The 22,379-nt window shown below is 44.0% G+C and overlaps 2 protein-coding genes across 5 annotated transcripts in view; one reads left to right on the forward strand and one right to left on the reverse strand.

The window, feature by feature from the left end:
* snx17 (sorting nexin 17) overlaps nt 1-22,379 on the forward strand; it is a 23,922-nt gene continuing 1,543 nt past the window's right edge. The window contains exons 1-16 of one of the 4 annotated variants that reach the window (XR_013289384.1): nt 1-563; nt 4,534-4,608; nt 5,688-5,862; nt 7,164-7,228; nt 8,893-9,003; nt 9,092-9,182; nt 9,862-9,949; nt 11,126-11,195; nt 11,271-11,363; nt 11,439-11,642; nt 13,135-13,263; nt 13,423-13,500; nt 14,031-14,105; nt 14,209-14,250; nt 14,585-15,020; nt 16,011-16,351. Coding sequence is in view for 2 of the 4 variants with exons in the window: in XM_077552275.1 (XP_077408401.1) it covers nt 504-563; nt 4,534-4,608; nt 5,688-5,862; nt 7,164-7,228; nt 8,893-9,003; nt 9,092-9,182; nt 9,862-9,949; nt 11,126-11,195; nt 11,271-11,363; nt 11,439-11,642; nt 13,135-13,263; nt 13,423-13,500; nt 14,031-14,105; nt 14,209-14,250; nt 14,585-14,704 (1,476 nt within the window). In the remaining 2 variants the exon portion in view is untranslated. Of the gene's footprint in view, nt 564-4,533; nt 4,609-5,687; nt 5,863-7,163; nt 7,229-8,892; nt 9,004-9,091; nt 9,183-9,861; nt 9,950-11,125; nt 11,196-11,270; nt 11,364-11,438; nt 11,643-13,134; nt 13,264-13,422; nt 13,501-14,030; nt 14,106-14,208; nt 14,251-14,584; nt 16,352-22,379 lie in introns of those variants that run through there. The other 3 variants (XR_013289385.1, XM_077552275.1, XM_077552276.1) reach the window with 3 other exon arrangements.
* The window catches only part of znf513a (zinc finger protein 513a), an 8,649-nt gene continuing 2,810 nt past the window's right edge, over nt 16,541-22,379 (reverse strand). The window contains exons 4-6 of the mRNA XM_077552272.1: nt 19,410-20,165; nt 18,057-18,994; nt 16,541-17,970 (exon numbers count right to left, since the gene is read on the reverse strand). Coding sequence (XP_077408398.1) covers nt 17,926-17,970; nt 18,057-18,994; nt 19,410-20,165 — 1,739 coding nt within the window. The 3' untranslated portion in view covers nt 16,541-17,925. The remainder of the gene's footprint in view (nt 17,971-18,056; nt 18,995-19,409; nt 20,166-22,379) is intronic.

Consider the following 22,379-nt stretch of genomic DNA (forward strand, 5'->3'; position numbering starts at 1 on the left):
TCCCACCGAGTGTGTAGAAACCAGCTGCATCTCCCATCCAGTTAGCTACATCTGCTGCTTAGCGAAAGTGAACGCTGGTGCTAGATTTTACCATTTTAAACTCGATTTAAATTAACAACTCAGAAATAACTTTTTTTTTAAAAGAGAGAATTTAACGTCCCTACTGGTGGGAGTGGAATTTATCCACACTCGCAACATGTCTGCTGCGGCAGTTTGAAAAGTTCACGACTGACGTGGGAGAAGTTTTTCTATATATTTTTTCCTTTTTCATGACGAAGCTAGCTCGTACGGAGGTGGATGCTAACTCTCCTCTCCTGCAGCCTGACACGGCGCCACTGGACCGAGCTGAACTGCGTGCATGCCTCCCTAACCTCCCAAGTCACCGGTGACCTTCACTGCAGTGGAATTTGTCCGTTTTATTTGATTGAAATTCAGGACAACTGTGGCGTCTTGAGCATCGTTAGCCGAGGTGGCGTTCACGTACCGCTGGCTTGGAGATAAACATGCATTTTTCCATACCCGAAACGGAGGTTCGTTCGGGAGAAAATGGATCTACTTATGTGGTGAGCATTAACACGCCCGTATTGTTAGTAGTATTTTAAATTTAGTAGCTTCAAGATAATGCTGAATGCATTATGAGCTCATTACAGGATTGCCTAATAAAATGGGAAACAGCTGTAACACACCGTGTGACACGTTCAGGGACACACAGTAAAATACATATTTTACTTCAAAATATAACAGATACCTAATTTGACATACTGTTTATAATGTAAAAAATGCACGTACAGTGTAGTATATAGGGTGGAATTTTCCTATCAGCTTTTAACATTTCTACAGTTATATGCTCATTGTATAAGAAAAAAACAATGATTCTTTGCAGACTTCAGCTTTTACAGATGCCATGTCTGCTGTGTGGCAGCATGTTGTGGCGTTCGTCTTCCTGTCAGTTCCCCTCTTTAAACGCATTCACTCCTAATGGACGTTTATAGCCGTCAACCGGAATTCAACTGTGTGTTGCCACTGGCGTATATATTCGTCAAGTCCGTTTTTTTTCAACGTTTAGGCATGGAAGAGGGTCTCGTCCAACTTGCCTGTGAAATTCAGGTTTGTAAACCACTGTCATGACAAACCGGTTCTGGAGATGGCGGCGTTGTATCGCTAGTGATTCGAGATCAGCAAAGCTTTGTTGATTATGAGGGAAATAAATGTCAACATTCAGTAAATGGAGCAACTTTAGACACCTCACACTCAAACTGAGTATGTGTACGTATGATACGTGTTATGGTTGGTAGTCCAAAGTATGTGTCACGATCGTGAGGTTTCTCACACAACACAATATTCTTTCAAAATGGTGAAAACCAGCTGGCAATATGGGGAAGTCTGTTTTTTTTTAAAACAGCTGGCAGCGAATGAATTTATTTGATGAGATAATTCAACAAAATGAGTGTGGACTTCAGCAAGTTCGGCTTTCACGGATGCCATCCTGGTTTGCAGGCGTCTTGCGTTGTGTACGTCGTAATGTTTCCTAAGAATGTCGGTAAGCCAAGTCCATAGCACAAATTTTGTTGCTAAGGAACTGCTTGGCCTTCTTGCTGTTTTGTCAGCTCTGGGGATAAAAAAAAAAAAAGAGCAATCTCGGTAATAAATATTCTTGCCGCATTCCGATTGTGACTCTTCTTCATGGACGCTCCAAACAGTGTTTGAAAAGGGCTGAATACGTGTGAGTAGTGAAGACCAATAACCCAACATTTGAGACATTCCTCAATGAAAAATGAAAGTCGGGGTGACCCAGCTTTCAGGACGGGACTTGCTTGCTGGCCGTGATAAGAGATGAGCTCTTTGTACTCTGGAACCAGCGAGTCACGTGACGTCGTTTGTTGAGTGCGACTTTCACAATAGTCCCAACGAGGACAGTTATGGAAAGTCGTTTGGGCAATTATTCCTTATCCACCTTAACGACAATTTGGCACACTAGTAGTAGGATGTTACAATGGAGTCAAAACTACAGTAGTAGACATCTAGATTTGAACTATACTTGAATTACAAGCGACCACTTTTATTTTTGCTTTGACTTATGAGCAGGGCTGAACGATTTTGAAAATTGATCTAATTGCTTTTTTTTTTTTATATATATAAATTGTTCCTCAATGTTGCGATTAGGGTTTAATATGTGATCTTTTTTTTTTTCATATCCACTAATTTCAGCCTCTCAAATTTTGTCTCTCGATTTTCTAAATGTCTGCTTTTACTTTGGAAAACAACAATGAACATTTTTGCCTTTTTTTTTTTTTACCTGACATTACAAACCAAACCAGCAACTGATTCATAATCAATGTTTGTGCATTTTCTCCACTATCAATTTGAAATGGTGTCTGGTTTTTTTTTCAATAAAAGATGAGCATTAAAAAATGATATTTATTCAATTCATTCATTAATTAAAAAAAAAAACATTAGTCATTTATTAAAATAATTTAGTTGCAGCCCTACCTCTGAGTATTGTATGTTAACTTTCTGTTTGAAGATTTAGAACCCTGAGACACTGATGCTATTCGTCTATGGCGTTTCCAATTATGTGTTAGCATTAGGCTAGCCTTAGCATGAAGTGATTCTTGTCCTGTCTGTATAGTGATTGGGGGAGAAGACCTCGTGTGTAAAGTACTGTAAAAGCAATCATGTGCATAGTCACTCTTCCTTCCTGCCTTCTTGCACGCCATTTAATTTATGTTCAACATTTGCTCCTCCAGCTCTCGTCCACATTTTTTTTTTTTTTTTTTTTTGTTGCCTTCCTTCCTCTTACTTTCTTTTCTCCCTCATCGCAAAGTCCGGCGCTTTTTGTCCTGTCGCAGAATTATGTGCGGAGTCGTTCGTCCTCGCCGTTTGTTTGCACAGATGACTCGGGACGTTGTTGACTATAAATATTCAATTGACACATGCGAGCCAGAAGATTAAAGTCCACGTGGCCTCTTGACACCCCGCATGGGAAATGGCCTCTTACTGCAAGCGTGCGGAATGCATTTCCTGTGATCCGTGCTCATCGACAAGGACAAACGTTACTCCCCAAAACACAACGGCTGAACCGACTTCTTTGTTTGAGTGCAACAAGGCTTGTCAGTGATGAAATAGTTCCTTCATATTTTGTAAAACTGAACCGCTTTGAAAAATATTTGCAATTTTTTTTTCCCCTCAATAATGCAATTGCAATTTAATATGCGATTATTGTTCAGTGTCTTCTTGCCATAGTTTTCAACAACATACACAAGCAATAAATGAATCCCTAATAAATTAAGAGCTTTATTATATTATTTGGTTAGCCTTGCGCTAAAATAAAGTCAAGTGAATCATAAATGAGTATGAAAGACGGTTTATCTACTTCAATTAGGGTTGTCAACGTACTAAAAGCTTTGGACTTGCAGTTTTTTTTTTTTTTTTTCACCGCTCACAATGACAGCTTGACAAAATTCTACCAAACAGAAACGTAAGTCATTAATCAGATTACAAAAATCATGCAAGCAAATCTGAGGCTTTAATGACTTCAACAATGAAACAATGTTATGTAAACATGTGGACGAGGCACTCTATAAATAAATACAAAACAAATACGTTTTGTTAAACGAAAAAAGAAAAGGCACCTACCAGAGGTTTTGTTTTTGGTCTTCAAATTGCAGCTTTTGCGATATGAAAATGTCATTCCACTACATAGTGATGGCCATTTGTATTTAATTGTCCAGCTCTAATATTTTGTAGCTTGATCATGTAAAGCGCTCATTAAAACGTGAGCAACCGTCGTAATTCCACCCAAGTTGGCTCCCCCCGCCTGGCTTTTTTTTTTTTTTTTTTACTAGCCGCTTATTTCCATTTCAACAAGACAAAAGAGCCAATTCTCAACAAAACAAGATTTTTTATTTTTTTTTGCAGGACTTGCAAGCGATGCCGCGTGAAAATATTCGGATTTGTGGTCAATGACGTGTTTTATCGACGCTTTACGGAGTATCTGTCCCGACTTTTTTGCTATTTTGGCTTTGAGACGTTTTGGCCCGCCACATCCGAGCTGTGATTTAGCAAAGGAGCAACGCAGTAGTAACCCGCGGCCTGTTGCGCAACACGACACCAGCAACCAGGAAGTGTTTGACTGGGAAATGTTTGGCGTGCTCCATTTCCCCTCATCTAATTTTGTGGTTCCTCTTCATGAAAACAAAGCGCAAAGTTGGACCTTATTTAAGAGTGAACAATCCTCAAGTTTGGGATCTTCATGTTTTAGCGTTGCCAAGTCGATACAGTGGTGGTGCCTTGAGATAAGAGTGACCCAAAGTTTGACTCATCCGTCAGTTGGCTGTCAAACATAGACAACTTGTATCTCAAGGCACCACACAAAGGGGCCATTTTGTATCCAGTAATAACTTGGAGGACTTCATGAAAGTGCAAAAATGTCTACACCAAAGCAAAATGGTCGACCAGAAAAAGGTCAAAATGAAGCTTCGGCTTCTAATAAATAAATATTAACAGTGGCGTGTCCTTGTGTCCGCCCCACAGGCTTACAACATCCACGTCAACGGCGTCCTGCACTGTCGGGTGCGCTACAGTCAACTCCTCGGCCTCCACGAGCAGGTAAGTCACACACAACACACCTGACGTCCCTTTTTCTCACACTTCCAACCACAATTCTCGATAATTTATTTATTTTTAAAGTGCTGATTGAATATATAGTGAGTGGAGGTTATCCTGTGGTGCCTTTTTGTTGTTTTTGAGGAAGGCTTGAACACAATAATGCCGTCTCCAGGTTCACTTCAACAGGGAAAGATCAATGGAGATACAAATGTTTTGAGTTTGGAGCATGGTCGCAGAACAAATTCAACTCATATGTCAAGACACCATTAAAACTCCTTCTAAAGTGATAAGGGAGTACGGGCTAGGCGAGCGATGGCGAACGTCGCCGCAGTCCACCCCTGACTTTCTCCAGGCTTGTGATTAGCTCAAATGAGCACGCTCACGTGTTAATTTGGCGGCGCCGTTTGTTGCTCTGGCAGCTGTGTTTTCACGCAGACGCCATTATTTTTGTTTTTTCAAATGAGACACAGATGGGCCCAAGCATAAAAGCAGAACCGTCCACTGGCCGTTGTCGGTCAAATGATGTCATTTTTTCCAGCGTGGGGGATGAAAACATTATGGGAGATATTTTGGCCGTGCGAGGTCCGAGTCGGCTGTGTGGCTCCTGCGTCCGTCCTCATATCCATGTCAACTTATTTGACGGTTGCCTAGCAACGGGGGTGTGCGCGTGTGGGGGAGGATCGTCTGCAAGGGCACTAATGGTGCGAGGGCTTCCTGTAGGGCAAACGTGGGCCACCTTGTCTGTACACAGTTCTCGATTGTGTGGATCACCCGAGGCGCCGACAAGGAGTCACCGTCCGTGACTTACCTTTGTCACACCTTGTGTTGGGTACGAGGGTCAAACACTTATTTTGAACCTAAATGAAGGAAAAGCAAGCAATAAATGATGCAACAAATAAAAAAAAAAATAGCGGCGCAGCAATTAATTGATTTATCCACAGCTGGTGAGTGACGTGGGTGTCATCAAATGAGAAATTTATAATCACGTACATGTTTGTATTCGCCGGTTGTGGGGGTGGGGGGGGGGGTGGCTGAAAAATCCGATCCGCCTTGACAAGGTCTGCTTTGTGGGCCCGCAGATAAAGAAGGAATATGGCAGCAACGTGGTGCCTTCCTTCCCCCCAAAGAAGATTTTCACGCTGACCCTCGCTGAAGTGGAGCAGAGGCGCGAGCAACTGGAGAAGTACATGCAGGCCGGTCAGTTGCTTAGCACACCACAGAAATGTCTTCCGCCTCTGCGCAAATGTCGCATGCGTAAGTTGCACTTTGGACCGCGTTTCAAAAAAAAGTGAAAGCTGAATTTTTGCCAAAAGTACTAGGGGTGACTGATTTGGGTTGGGTTGCCTGTCACAATATTCACCGTTATTGCCTTACTTCAATGACTTTTGGTTTTTAAAAAAAAAAAAGAAGAAGAAAAAAAACAAATCTTTAACAATGCAGCCCCTTGTAGACACTTTTACTTCGCATGAATGACATTTCGTAGCCAGATCCGCCAAAAAGTCTAAAGAACACATGCGCAAAAAGACACAGGAAAGCAGCCATTTTGGTTTGAAGCGGCCATTTTCTAGTCACTCTGGACATTTCCAAGGATCCTACCAAGAACGTTAAGCCTTCCAAGGCCATTTCATTTCGCAAAATGAAATTTACTAGCCGCGGACGACATCAGGCGTAGACCCACAAAAAAGTCACCCCTAAAAATGATTCTCAAAAAAAGAGACAGGAAAGCTGCCCTTTTATTTTTGACTTGATATTGGACAATTGAAAATTCTGCGCCAAAGCAAGTTTCACCTAGCAAGGTGAAATTTTGTGTAGACACGTTTATCATGAATTAACCCACAAAAAAAAAAGTCATGTCATCACATGTGAACACGTGGAAAAAGTCCAAAATAAACAGAAGACAGAAATTCTGCTATTTTAGCTCGACACAGGAAATCATTTCCCAGAAATTTTGGTCAATTACAGCGAACCTAAAAACAAATTGCGATTTTCCAGCGGCTGCTACAAAGTTGTAACCATAGAAAGGTGATTGCATACATTGCAAAATAAACGAGTTCATTCCATTTGTGTTTCAAGCAAACAACCCTGGTCCGTGTTTCACGTCACGCTCCGGCGCCCCCAAAAAATGGACTTTCATCTGCACTTCTTTAAGCACATTAGCCTTAAGCTGAACCGTGTGCGTACACAAACAAGTTTGCAGAGCCGGCGACAACGCCAAAGTGGGCCTGTTTTAATCCTCTCAGTGCCAGCCACCAACAAACCCAACAAGGCGGCGTTGTTGGAGCCCGTATTTGCTCAAAAGTCTGTGAGTGGACGCTGTTGTTGGGCCAAAGGCTTACATCATGGCTTCTATGTGGGAAAAATGAACACAAGCTGGTGCGCTCGCAACAAAAATGCTTGCCGCCGTTTGAATAAAAGGCCTCAGTCTTCGTGTTGGCGCGCTTACTTTATCATAGCAGATAATTACACTAAATACAGGCAGGGAGGTTGAATTTGCCCGTTTATAGTCCGTTTATTGTCACTGTTTCATATACTCAGCTTTCTTCTTTTTTTGACAGTGCGCCAGGACCCGCTGCTTGGAACCAGCGACCTGTTCAACAGCTTCCTGAGAAAAGCACAGCAGGTCGGTGCCGCGTTTATACCATCCGATGGCCGCGCGTGTGTCGCGCGCGCCGTTAGCCGCAGGAGGTCTCTCGAGCCCACTCATTAATACCTTGTCACTTGCTAAAGGGGCTTTTTAAATATTCATATTCATCGTCTGCACCATCTGTCAGACCGCCGGATGCTTTACCACCGCGTCATTTAAATTCTAAAAACGAGGTGGTGCAGTTTACCTTCATTAGACGTGGCATCTGTAAACCTGACATTTAGAGTTGGTAGACTTTTAACTCTTTGACTGCCAGACGTTTTCAGAAAAGGGATGCCGTGGGTGCCAGTCGATTTAAGCATTTTGTCTGATCTTTCAAGGTCCACAGAAAATTATGTGTTTGGACTATGGAAACACACATACTACCAAATGAAAGATTGGACTCTCATCTTTCATCAGAAAAAAAAAGTTTGTTTCTACCTTATTCCGTTTTTCAGTAATCAACAATAGAAAATGGTTAGTTTCACCTCTGTTTTGAAACAAACGTCTTTTAACGTCTTTGGCACTCCTCCATAGGATTTTACTAAACGTTATTTAACGTTTTTGGCAGTCAAAGAGTTAATGGGCAAACACAATGGAGAAGTTACCCCCCCCCCCCAAAAAAAAATATAGGGGGTGCAGAGCTCCCTAGATAGATATTGATGGTGTTCCACTAGTCACTATGCAAGGTCCACAGATTTTTAGATTCATTATTTGCCAGGATATTTTCACTGCACACTCCACACGCATGTCAAAATTGTCAACAGAATTTGAGCAGGAATCCAATTTTGTTTGATACTCGGTCTACTCAACATTAATGTCAAAAAAAAGAAGGCCAGCTCAATAATCGCCTTACTTTATTAATGTTTTATATTAACTAACTCACTCAGAGCCATTTTCACTGAAGCAACCCCCTTCGGTCCTATCTGTTTGACTGGATTTTGACTGACTTTGCGAGGCTCACAGAATATTGTGTTCTATTGTTATAAAAACATGGAACCTACCAAAAAAAAAAGATTAGAGTCTCTTCTTTCGTCAGGAAAAAAAAAGTATATTTCTATCTGTTTTGCAGCAATTAGCATTAGAATATAGCTAAATGTCATCGATATTCACATTCCTGGTGAAAAAAAAACACTGTCAAAAAGAGCTTGTTGCGACATGGCCCTGGCTGATCTCTTATACTCTGCTGCCACCCGCTGGCCGTTTTTTGTAATAACTACCATTGCTTTAAGCCACCTTTTCATGTCAATGCCTTCTGTATGCAAAAAAAAAAACATTAAAAAAAAAACGTGTAAATACCTTTTTGGTAGAGGACAAAGTATTAAAAAAGTGTTTCCATTTGTTTTTATTTGAATGACTTAAATTGGCGCAAACAAGTGTTCTTCATACATATTTTCTATAATTATGATTTGGCTACCACGTTAGCTGTAGCGCTTTCCGACAAATTTGGCTTTAGTTTCTAATGTGGACTCCCTTTTTTTATGTGTTTTCTTTTTTGGTTAAGCAGATTATTTTTTTGGTGCTGCAGATCAGATTAAAAACAAACCTAGTAAACAATTCTTGGCTGGTCTGCATTTGTCTTTGTTTGCAATGTCAAACACGAAGCCCTTTCTTATCTTTGACACAAATTGCTAACCGCGACTCTTTTGCGGCTCTGGCAGGAGACTCAGCAGATTCCCACAGAGGAAGTCGCTCTGGACATCTGCCTGTCCAACGGTCAGAAGGTGACGGTCAACGTGCTGAGCTCCGATCAGACGGAGGACGTGCTGGATGTGAGCAATTTGCGTTTTCTTGTGTTTGTTGTGTTTGTTTTTGTTGTGAATTCATTCAACGTAGACGCGTTTGTTGTTCTGCCCGAAGGTCGTCGCAAGCAAACTGGATCTCCCCGAAGACCTTGTGGCCTACTTCAGCCTCTTCCTTGTCCGCGAAGGAGAAGAAGGAGGACTCACTTGTACGTTACGCAACAGCCAAACCATAACTGCCGCGCACACAATCAGCGCTCCCCTCATTACCTTTTGCTTTCCATCATCAGCGTTAAGATTGCGCGTTGATTACGGAGGCAAATGGAATGTTCAGCACGCACTGTTCTTTGCGGTATCAGCGGTATCTTCTTCAGCGAATGCATCAATCATGGAGATGTTCACCGGCAGATAATTGTTAACAAGATAGGACGCTACCACCACTCAGATATTTCTTACTATTACATTATTGGGTCACTCCCTATTTGACCCTATTTAGGTTTTCTTTGACGCAACGGTTTTTAGAGTGTCCCTTCCCTTGAAATCAATCCTGTTCTTAGCTTCATATAGTGCGCAGCGTTTTCATGTTTTTTTTTTTTTTTTGCATAGGCTATCATACGATAACACCTGATATTCATCCAAAGTTGTCACAAAGCAAACACAAAAAAATGGGCCGAGTAAAATGAATCGGTCAAAAACAAATCGACGCCATCGCTTGGGTTGTTTTGTAGATTATTCATTTGACCCAATTTTTTTGGATTAAATGAATATGTCAAAAAATTGGATTGACCCAATTTGTGTTATTTTCGCCAGCAACTGTTTTTCAAGTGCTTATCATCTTAGTGTCTTAAGCGTGTGTTTTTTTTTTTGTTGTTGCTGTTTTTGTGGTAGTTGTGCGGAAGCTTCAGGAGTTTGAGCTGCCCTACGTGTCCATCACCAGCCTGCACAGTCCAGAATTTCACATCCTCTTACGCAAAAGGTAGCGTACGTGTTTCTCTCTAGACACATGACTTCGTATTAAAGTCATCCTTGGTGCCGTCTTGTGGCGTCCTCATGCCAAGAAACTGTTTTGAAGTGCGTTGAGGAGATTCCTGTCGTGCTTTGCTGCCATCTTGTGGCATCTATGGACGGATTTCTGCGGGAAAACATATTAGACCAGGTGGTTCTCAAGTGGGGGTACGCGAGATTTTAAAATAAACTTAAAAAAAATAGCATCCATGCAAAAATCCTTTATAAATAATAATTATTAAATGATGTCAATATTTCAGGAAAATACAAGTTCATAAAATTAATTAATTAATTTTCCGAAAAATATAAGTTCATAAAATTAATTAATTAATTTTCCGAAAAATATAAGTTCATAAAATTAATTAATTAATTTTCAGAAAAATATAAATTCATAAAATTCATTTTATATATGTAGGCTATTCAATTACATTTGACTAAAAACCCAGTCTCCCCAAACCACACTGGTTCGACCCAACCTGTCATATGACACCTAGCGTCGCCTTTTAATCATTTGAAATTTTTATTTAAAATCAGATCTTTACTATAATCCAAAAGGAGGATTATTATTATTATTATTATCGGTGATCATTTTTATGTGCACAAATCTTTATTTGTGATTGTTGTTTCTTTTGGTTACATCTTTTGATTTCCAAATATTTCCAGAGATGCAAATAAAGTTCTAAAGTTTTAAGTCGACCCCCCCCCCCCAAACCAGTTTAGGGGTTACTTGGCCGAAAGAATATTTCACGTAGGGCACATCACCCAAAAAGAACCACTGTCTTCAACTGTCATTGTAATTGTAGTGCAATCCTTTGTTTTGCTTTCATTCTTGCTCCCAAATTGTGGCCAAACATTCTTGGCCTCGTCTCCAGCGCGCGCGCGCGTACCCGCGAGGCCCTCTGGATGTTGACTCGGGTTTGTGCCTCCAGGGAACTCTTTAGAAGTCCTTCTGACCTACTTTTCTGCGCATGTGGGACAGCGGGGGAAGATGAGGAATGTGAAACCCGCAAAAAGTTGGAAGGTGGACGACTAACAGACCCCCACCACCCCCCCCCCCAAAAAAAAAAAAATTAGGACGCTTGTTTGGAAAATGTCTGCACGCTGAAATTGAAAGTGACAAGATTGTTTTTGCAATGTGTGTGCGCAGTTATTGGGACATGGCGTACGACGGGGATGTCATGGACAACAGAGTTGGCCTCAACTTGCTTTATGCGCAGGTAAGAAACTTTTTGGGTTATGTTTTGTTGGCGCAAATGTTGATAGGATTCCATTTATTTATTGCATCCAACCAGACGGTGTCTGACATCGAGCGAGGCTGGATGCTCGTCAACAAAGATCAGCACAGGCAGCTCAAGTCCCTGCAGGAGAAAGGCTCCAAGAAAGAAGTAGGATCAACAAAACGGACCATTTTCTTTTATCGGCATCAACTCAAACGTGTTTGTTTGTCAATCTCTCTTCAGTTCATCCACCTGGGCCAGACGCTGAAATATTACGGCTACATCAAGTTTGACCCGTGCGCCACCGACTTCCCCGAGAAGGGCTGCCAAGTCATCGTGGGCGCCGGCAACAACGAGCTCAACTTCCACGTCAAGCTGCCCAACCAGCAGATGAAGGAGGGCAGCTTCAAGGTCACGCGCATGCGCTGCTGGAGGGTGACGTCCTCCGTAAGTGTGCCGCGGGGCCATCGTAGGGGGCGTCCGTTGCTTTTGCCAAGCCTCCTGCACGCCGCCCACTCTTTTCTCCCTCCAAACGTGCCGGCATCCTCGCCATTCACCTTCATTTGCATAATTATCCAGGCGTCCTTCGTTTGCCGCAATGCATCCTAAAGAGCCGCCTCTTTCGAGCCAGCAACACCCAGTAGAAGGAACACTGATCGCACGTCCCCCCCCCCCCCCCAAAAAAAAAATAATTTTGAATATGGAAAAATTGTAATCGCATTTATAATAATGACATTTAGGTCAATCAAATTAACCCAGTCTTAACCATTTATTGCACAACTGTTGAATACTACAATTTTAAATTTTTATTTTAACACTTTGTGATCATTTGATTTAATAGTATTTTTGTAAAAATATGAATTTTGCAATTAAATCAATACATCTAATAATAATAGCAATAATGTGTGTAATGATAAATAGAAATAAATATGCTATGTATCTGATTTTTAAATGTATTTTTAATTCAAATTTTCTTATTATTCACAATAACATTTACATCAACATGAACTCAAAGTGATACAGAGAATTTTTTTTGTTTTAATCATATTCCTAATTAAGTGTCATAAATGTGTAAATTAATAATATAATAATAATAATAAATTACAGTAATTTCTGGACTATAAGCCCCTAATTTTTTCACTTGCACTCGTCCCTGCGACTACTACAAAGGTGCGGCTTATTTATCCGGTCACAAGGGGGCGCACTATAAAGGAAGCGCGAGAGCGTCAGGCAGAGCAAAACAAACCAAGTGAGCCCAAATACAGAAAGAGAGACGGAACCAGAGCGAGACCATTTGCGCCCGCATTATGGAAAAGAAAGTAGCGGGAACCCGGTGCGGTAACATTAAAACACCTGCGGCTTACAGTCGGGTGCGGCTTATATGTGGAACAAACTCCAGTATTTCCCGAATTTAGCGAGCGCGGCTTACAGTCCAGAAATGTATTTAGTTTACTTGAACTTGATTATATTCAGAATGATATATTAGTATAATCTACTTTTCTTCCATTTGTGATTTCATTATTTTCCCCTTCTGGCATCCATCTTGGCTGAAATTTAAAATGATCAAATCCGGTTCCTGGTAGCAAGGATATCGTACACATTCGACGGCCGGCCAATTTTTGCCCAATCCTGCTCACCTCTCAGCTTCTAAACAAAAGGGCGACCAAAACTAAGGCGCCGTTGATGTCGCATTCCTCGCAGCTTGTCTCATTACAGACCCCCCCCCCCCCCCCCCAATGCTCTCTCACAGGATAATGAATTCCTGAGCTCATTTTCCACCCTCATTAGCCCCTCCGCTTCTACTTGAGTTGCTCATTTGGCATTGCAGTGATGCATCGCTGCTCAGCAAATTGCATCTGCGGGAATATGTGGCAACGCACCAAGGTGTACACCCCCCCCCCCGCCCCCCCTCACTCAATGTATTGTGATTGTTTTGCAGCAAGTCCCGATAGCCAACGGCACCAACAACCCGTGCACGTCGGCCAAATGCGACGTGAAACTGGAGCTGGCCTTCGAGTATCTGATGAGCAAGGACCGCCTGCGCTGGGTCACCATCGCCAGCCAGCAGGTCGGCCATCGCTTTGACAACAATAATCGCAACAGGAAGTTTTGTAGCGATTACACTTAATCGGTGTCTTGACGTGCTCTTTTATTCCATTCTTCTGTGATGGTTTTTTCCTGATGAAAGAAAACATGCTGACGATATTGTGTGTGTGTGCGCGTTCAGGCCATCATGATGAGCATCTGCCTTCAGTCCATGGTGGACGAGTTGATGGTCAAGAAGTCGGGCGGCAGCATCAAGAAGGTTCGGCGGATTTTGATGAGACATAACAACTGTCAATACACGCGACCTCATCAGCAACATACAGCTTTTTGTGATTCTTTCTCGACACATGAATGTAATCAGATATTGAATACATAGATAAACATACATTTACAAAAAAAAATAATAATGTGATTGTTAGGTTTCATAACACTTTGGTTCATTTTAAATCCAAAAATATGATCAAGGCATAATTTATTATTCTTTGCAATAATACAAATGCCTGAGTTTTTGAACACCTGTGGGAAGTAAAATGCATATCCTCAAGCATATATATATTTTTTAAATTGACATTTTAGTTAGACAGTATTTTCAGTGACATAGATAAAAAAAATACTTGCAATGTCATTTTAAAAAATGTTCCAAGCTGAGCAATAGTACGCATTTTTGTTAATAACCTTCAATAAAATTCTTAAAAAATCAAATTCCAACTTGCACGTCACAGCAGTGTGAAAGGTTATACAAAGTACGTCAAAAATATTTTAGAAATTATTTTTGTCTTTCCTGCTCAGATGTTGCGGAAACGACACAACGGCTCCATGCAGCGGCCCGACTGTCAGCAAGCTGTGAAATCGCCCCCTCTGCTGGTGAGAAATGGAACATGCCAGCACGCAAACCGGACTGATCACTCACATCCACTTATCCAGCTTATTGATTTTTGATGTATTTAATAAAAATATTTCAATGCAGGACTCTCCCGACCAGAGCCGCGAGCAGATCATCAAATTATCGGTGAGGACAATTCAAGTCATCAAAATAAGAGGATGAAAGAAATTTTCACAGGCAATCGGAACTTCTAAAAGTTTTCCTCCTCCTGTAATAAAAAAAAGAAAGAAAAATAATCAATAAAATATATATACGACTATTATAACCACCCTGCAGTCGTGCTACGTGAAGTCGTGTTTGAGTTTTATAAGTTCCGACGGTCTGCGAGACCATGAAGGCATCAGAATGCGATTGCATGAACGGCAGTGAAAAAAAACACACAAAAAAAAACCCGAGGTCATCGATTGCGGACTCCCTAAAAGATGTGGTCATTCTGCCGCCTTCTGTTTTCCCGCCGCAGACCAAGCTGAGCTCGGTGTCCTTGCGAGGGATCAGCGCTTCCAACTCGGCTAATGACGTCAGCGGCGGCGATTTCCACGGCAACTACGCGTTCGAGGGCATCGGCGATGACGACCTGTAACGCCTCCCCCCCTCCCCCGCAGCTCCTCTTCCTCGCCATTACACCCCCCTCCCCCTCCCCCAAAGGTTACAAGCTTAAGTCCAATGCTAACACGCGTGTCCCGTTGTGCCTCTGCAGGGTTTGTAGCGTCCGGGCTGAGAAGCAGCTTTTTTTTTTTTTTTCCCCAAGTGGATTTCTTTGAGACAGTTCGTTGATGTTACAGTGCGACAAAGTCGGTCAGTTCACGCGAGAAGATGCGAGCGAGCTTTCGACACACACGGCATTAGCGAGAGCACGACACGGAACTCTCTGGAATATTGAACGTGCCACCATGGACGTACGTGCCAACATCACATTTGTATGTATGCTCACTGGACACAACATTAGGTACATGAGCCCCGTTTGTTATGGGCTATAAAATGACATCACCCCAACGCCATCATCTGCCCCCCAAGTTTTACACATTTTAAACACATTTGAACTTATCAAAACACTTTTTTTTCTTTTTTTACAGTGCTTTGAGATACAAGTGGTCGTCCAGCCAATTTCTTTTGACAATTTCAGAGACAAGTGCTATATGGTGGCAGTGAACTCGGGTTCAGTTTTGCAAACACCTCAATTATCTCAATGCTAACAGATAATAGCAAAACTTTATTGACAGGCTAACAAATAGCATTCATGCGGCAGTGCTACGATACGGCAGAGCAGCGCGCTACTTAGCGCTATCAAGGTCCATATGGGTTGTGAGCAACGTGTACCTAATGATGTGTCCTTCAGTCTTGATGCCTTACCTTTTTTCCACTAATCAAGAAGTTGCCTGCTTTTGGCCCAGCTGCTTGCACTTTGCACACTCGAGAAACTCAACTAGCGACAATTAGGGGAGGTACAGAAAACACTTTTGAGCATTTAGCATCTGCACGTGGGAGTCAACTTGTCTTGTACGCAGCAATGTCGGAGTCTAGCAGATTCTATTAGGAACATGTATTGCTTCACTAGCACTCCTAGTGGTTGACTAGTAGTACTAAATGCTCAAAGGGCTTTTTCTAGAGGGGTGGGGGGCGGCGTGGAATGTTTAAAATCCATGTATGATTTTTAAGAGTTTTTATTTTTTTGAAAACGTTCTCTCATAAATGCCAAATTGTAGTTTACTAAAGCATTTTGCACAAGAATAAACATTTTATGTCACTTTTGTTTTATACGCTGTACATGCGATTAAGTATTCTGCGCATTTGCTACTAATGTCTTTCCGTAGAGCGCACGCACGCACGCGTGCGCGTCGTCTCCAGCAGAAATGAACTAACGTGTTTGTTTAAATTGTTGTTTGTAGTCGACAGATTTCTCACGTGTTTTGTTGTTGATGTGCTCGTGCCAATCATCTCAAGAGGAGCGTTTGAAGGACACAACGTTCATGCATTGCTGGCAACGAAATGAACTCAAGTGAATGAAGCGTTCTTCCGTCTAGAAAGTTCCATTAGTAAGTCATTCCTTTTTTTTTGTGCGCGCTTTTCTGCCAACAGCGCACGTTTGCCGTCGGGATGTACAGAAAATAAAATCTCAAAAAAAAGCGGCGGAAGCTTTCAAACAGAAACGCGACAACTCAATTGTAAGCAATAGTTACTGATGCTTGGATAAACAAAAAAAATAAAATTAAAGGTCATCTGTTCAGGTCATGGCTTCTGACGCCTCATTTTTCCGTGTGCAGTGGGACGGTCGCAAAATTTGAATATTCAGGTGAATTCATGGAATTAAACAAAATTTGAAGGTCGGCAATTAATAACGAAAGTTATTAAAATCACATCTCGATTAGGACAAACTATGGAATTCTAGCGGAGTAAAAAAGCAAACACTTGGACCACATTATGAGGAAATAGTGTATTTTTTATTGTATGGAGACAAGTCATGAGCTATTTAATGAAATTAAGTGTTTGTGTGTAAATTGTTGCTTTTGTTAAGGCATTGATGAGACGATGCTGCATAAAAGGACACACAATTGACCACAACAACTTTGGCGGGCGGCCGTTTGGGAATCCACGGTTTAGATCCTGGACTCCCATTTCAGATGGCGCCAAGTTGGCCACACATTTTTGTTCCTTTCATACAAAAAAGCAAAAATGAGATCCTCGCCACTTTTGTCAGGGGAAAACGACACAGACCACCTTCCTATCCTGTATATTTGTATATATTAACTTATGTACTTGTAGTAGAGTAATATTAGAAAAATAAAAATGGGAGACATGCTGACGTTCTAATAATGCCATCTTTTTGTTTTCAAGTAAACCACGGGCTAATTTTTCACAGTGAGAAAAGAAAACAAGACAACACGCGCACAATTACACGTTAAGATCTAAAACACCGATGACGAAAAACGTTACAGATGAGCCCTCGGCCCTCCCGCAGGCTCCCGAGAGCGCCGCGAGTTCATTTGGGGGCAAAATCGACAAGTAAGAAGCACTTTGCTTAAGAGTTCGTCACTTTCAAGGCACGCTCGCCCGTCATGCAAATTGCTTGCAAAAGTATTCACCCCCCCGCTGGCTGTCACTCTTCCCCATTTTGAGGGGTAGCATCTGAGCAGTCGCTGAGTAAGGGGATGCCTGGACAACTCTTGTATACAATGAAGTCGACAAGTCCGACGCAGGTAGGACCAGAGCAGTACGAAGGGATTGCACCCGTGTCCGGAATTTGTATATGTGACACAGACGCAAAATGGCGGCATTTTCTTTTCGCTTTTATTTTTAAGCTTTGGAGTGGTAATATAAGAGCTGTAGCAAATGTTGGGGTGACGCGAGCACCTTCATTCGCGTCAGCTGTTCTTCAGTGTGGCCAATTTGGAGCGCCTCATTGTTGGCCATGAGTGCACGCGCATCACTAAGTTAGAAATGCCAGTACTTTTATTATTATTTTTAAAGTCCAACATGCCGCCGGTGTGGGCTTTGTACTGGCATGGCCGCATTAGAGCGCCTCGTTGTCAACCACAAGTGTGTGCATGACATGGAGAGAAGGTGGAAGATGGCGGCGTGTTAAATTTACATTATTTTTCTAAATTTGCTGGACCAATACGACCTCTCGACCTCCAGAGCTATTAACAAAATCGGTAAATCAGATTTCCCTGCCGGGCAGGACAAGTTTCCTTTTGGAACAATGAAGTCAACTGAATTGTTGCGACGGCTCTGCCCTCTGGTGGCCTCTCTTGTGACTAACGACGACACGCTCAAGGACCGGGGTTCCGTTCATGCTGCATTGCGTCATTTCGAACCAGCCCCTTGGGATCCAGTAGTCGTTAAGCCTTCCTACACGGGAGACGGCACACGTAAGCACAAAAACAGAAGACAAGGCATCCAAATGTTGAGGAAACGGGCGGCGGGCGTCTTTAGACCATTTCCAGCTTCCAGTTGGGGTGCTGTAAAGTCTGAGCGCCCTCCCTGGCCATGTAGGCCATGTCGGCCGCGGCCGCGCCTCCGGCCGCCTCCTTCCTGTGGCCGCCCCGGGGCCCGCCTTTGTCGTCCTGGTTCCTGGCCAGGGCGGCGGGGGGCATCTTGACCCAGCCGTCGGTGGCGTGGCCGTGCTTCTTCTGGTGCCGCTTGTAGTTGTCCCAGTGGCCGGTGGTGTAGCCGCACTCCTGGCACTTGTAGGGCTTCTCGCCCGTGTGCCGCAGCATGTGGCGCTTGAGGTTCATGCTCTGGTTGCAGCTGTAGTTGCAGATGGCGCAGACGAAGGGCTTGGCGCCCGAGTGCACGCGCTGGTGCCGCTTGAGGTTGGCCAGGTTGCCGCAGGCGTAGTCGCACAGGTGGCACTTGTAGGGCTTCTCGCCCGTGTGCACGCGGTGGTGCCGCTTGAGGTTGTCGAAGTGCGCCGAGGCGTAGTCGCACTGCGGGCACTTGTAGGGCTTCTCGCCGCTGTGCGTCTTCATGTGGCGCGCCAGGTGGTTGGGGTAATGCGTGAGGAAGGGGCAGGCGGCGCACGTGTACACCTTGTCGCCGCGCTCGCCGGGGCTGCCGGGCGACGACGACGTGTCCTTGGTCAGCATCTCCAGCGTGCACTTGGCGCAGATCTGCGCCGACGAGCCGTCCTCGTCCTCCAGCACAACGCCGCACAGGCGGCAAATGAAGGGGAACAGCGAGGACGAGGACGAGGCGGGGGGCGGGGCCGGCGGCCGGCTCCCTCTGGCGCCCAGGCTGTGGCCGGGCGGGTGGTTGGGGGCGACGCTGGGGGCCGGCGTGGACTGCGGCGACGCCCCTTTCAGACTCTCAAAGGCCGAGAGGTAGTCAGCGTTTTGCGCCGCCAGGGTCAGGTGGGCCGAGGCTGCGGCCACTTCTGAAATGATACACAAGTGGATTCTGCAGTCAAATTCTCTTATTTAAACATTTGAGTTATGTTGTCAGTTTGTATCAGGGTTCACCAATTCCGGTCATCGAGTCCGGAGGTTTTAGACGTTTTCGCCCACTAGCACAATTGATCGTGTGCTAGTGGGCGGAAACCTCTAAAACATGCCAGGACTTCGGACCTCAAGGACTGGAATGGGTGAACCCTGATCTAGACTGACAATATAACAGTATTCAGCCATGTTGTTTATCCTCTGCATAGAGACAAACTTCTAAAAATGGAATAAAGGACCCTGGTCTTTATATTGCACTGGTTGTGTTGAAGCTGCTGCTTGCAAGGGAAAAAGCCCCCAAACAGATGCTATCCAGCATTAGCATTAAGCTAGCGGACTGAAAGGCAAACGTACCCTTGGCGGCTTCGTCTTCTTCTTCCTCGCTGGCTCTGTGGCCGCCCACGTTGTGCCTCTTGGTGCCGCCGGCGGGTCTGAGCGTGGCGTGCTGCGGCGGCCCGCCGTGCGCCTCGGCCCCGGCGCCGGCGGGCATGTGCATGCGCTGGTGCCTCTTGAGGTTGCCCAGGGAACTGCAGGCGAATGCGCAGCTCTCGCACTTGTAGGGCTTCTCGCCCGTGTGGATGCGCAGGTGGCGCTGCAGGTTGACCAGCTGCGCCGAGGCGTAGGCGCACACGGGGCAGTTGAAGGGCTTCTCGCCGTTGTGCGTCTTCATGTGCCGCTTGACGTGGTTGGCGTAGCGCGACGAGAAGCCGCACAGGTGGCACGAGTGCAGCTTGTTCTTGTCGTCGCCCGCGCCGTCCAGCGGCGAGTGCGCGTGCGCGTGCAGGTCCGACAGGCTCCCGAAGGCAAAGTCGCCGCCCTTGGGGTCCCGCGAGGCCTTGCAGCAGCGCAGGCAGTAAGGACTGGGCAGGTCCACCGAGGCGCCCAGGTGGTCGTCGCGGAGCTGGCCGCAGCCCCGGCACGTCAGGTAGGACGGGAAAGGCGGCTCCGAGCGACCCGCTCGCCCGTCGTCTTCCCGGCTGTGGTCGGGGGTGCTGCTGTGGGAGGTTTCCGTCTCGCTATCCATGCCGCCGCCGCTGCTGCTGCTGCTGCAGTCGGAGCTGTCCTCATCACACAGAGGATACACAGAGAAACCGATCTCAGCAGCTACCTCTGTGGGGGGGCGACACCAAGACCAAAGTCAACAAAACCGACCGCTACATCATCATCCGTTTGCAAAAAGTGGCACAGACACTTGGAATAAGCGCAAAGTACTCGGGAGAAACCCTGACGTGTTCCCTCGTTCCTGTGAAGTGCAGACTTTCACAGAACCAAAACATGTCATTTGCATATGCAGAACAATAGCAATATTGTGGCGCAATCAATCAAAAACTTTATTTATAGCGCACTTCACATACAAAGTGCTTTACAGAAAATGCTATTCATGGTATTTAATCGTAATTAATCGCATGACTTCAATAGTTAACTCACGATTAATCCAATCTTTTTTATCTAAATTTACAATAAAATATTTTGTTCTAAGTTTTCATTCTCATACTCTTGTTAACATAAAAGTGTGTGTGTGTGGGGGGGGGTTGTTTGATACAGAAATTTCATAAAAACCGAGTGTGATATTGTTTTCCGTTGGTCATTTTTCTGCCACTAGATGGCATATTTGCATATGTAAGATGTTGGTAGCAGCTCGGTGCATTTTTCTTTTTATATCAAGAGCTATCTAATCTTTAATGTGAAATAACTTGTAAAATTCTGCACATTTTTAAAATTGTAAAATACAACTTTTGAACCCAGTCTCCACAAATATATGCGTTATTACATTTATTACTGCTAAATTCAAAAAGCACCAAAAGTGCCATTTTCGCAACGCCTTCATGCAAATTGCCACCATGAGGCACAACAGTGTTGAACTTAACAGAAAACAGGCAGTGGCTGCAAACACGATAAAGACGAGCGCTCACAAACGCAACATTTGACACTCACCGCCAAACTATTCTTTCGCAAAATGTTCCAAACATCTTAATTTCTTCCATACCAACCTCCTGCGACGTTGCCATTCAGATCCATGCGTGAGCCTCCCCCCCCCCCCCCCAAAAAAAAAAAAGCAAAATCTGGCTGAAAAGTCAATCCAAACGTGGAAGCCGACCGCAGACGTTCATCCCCACCCTTGCCAACAAACATCAACGCTGTGAGCTCAAAGCAAGAAAAAGGAGCTCGCATCATCATCATCATCATCATCATCATCATCATCATCATCAAAGTGCATGCGTGTCATGCGTCCTTGTGACCAAAATCTGACATCAGCAAACGTCATCCTTTTGATACTCACCGCTTGCAGAGATCCCCCAACAAGACGACGCTCGCCTCGCAAAACCGGACTTTGTCTCACAAGACGGCCAGAGAGAGAATGTGAGCAGAGAGTTTGAGCCCCCCCCCCCCCCCCCCCCCACCATGCCTTCCTAGTGGATGATTACAGAGCCTGATGATGATGATGATGATGATGATGATGATGATGACCATGCTTGTGAGGGCTGCTGCTGATGGTAATGATGATGATGATGATGATGATGATGATGGGGTAATGATAATAGCAGAGGCAACAGCACATGATGATGATGATGATGATGATGATGATGATGATGAATGTGCTGCCCTCGTGATGGTGTCCTTGATGGTAATGGTCATACGTTCTTTTCTTTTTTTTTTTCTTTCCCTTCCCTACTTTATAGAATAATGGCGTCGCATTTCCTTTGTACGTTTCGCGCTTGCATTTCAGCCCGCGACAGGAAACGGAGCACTTTGGATGTGCCTGCTCAGGTCAAAGGGCGTTTATTTGCGCTAATGATAAACTACACCAGCTGTGATTTATTTTGGACAAAAAGCCATCTGTAGGAAATGAATAAATAAAATGACGGCAAGAAGTAAGTTGTAACCTACGAGGAGTTGTAATGATTTTACGATGAACAAGATTTTCATTTTGCGTTTCTTGCGAGGAAAGTCACAATTTTATGAAGAAAATAAATCGCATGACAAAATGTGAACGACTGCCAGACGTTTTCAGAAAAGGGATGCCGTGGGTGCCAGCCGATTTAAGCATTTTGACTGATCTTTCAAGGTCCACAGAAAATGATGTGTTTGGACTATGGAAACACACATACTACCAAATGAAAGATTGGACTCTCATCTTTCATCAGAAAAAAAAGTTTGTTTCTACCTTATTCCGTTCTTCAGTAATCAACAATAGAAAATGATTAGTTCACCTCTGTTTTGAAAAAAACGTCTTTTAACGTCTTTGGCACTCCTCCATAGGATTTTATTAAACGTTATTTAACGTTTTTGGCAGTCAAAGAGTTAAAGTCACAATTCACAACA

Source organism: Vanacampus margaritifer, chromosome 19 (genome assembly GCF_051991255.1).
Source record: "Vanacampus margaritifer isolate UIUO_Vmar chromosome 19, RoL_Vmar_1.0, whole genome shotgun sequence".
NCBI lineage: Eukaryota > Metazoa > Chordata > Actinopteri > Syngnathiformes > Syngnathidae > Vanacampus > Vanacampus margaritifer.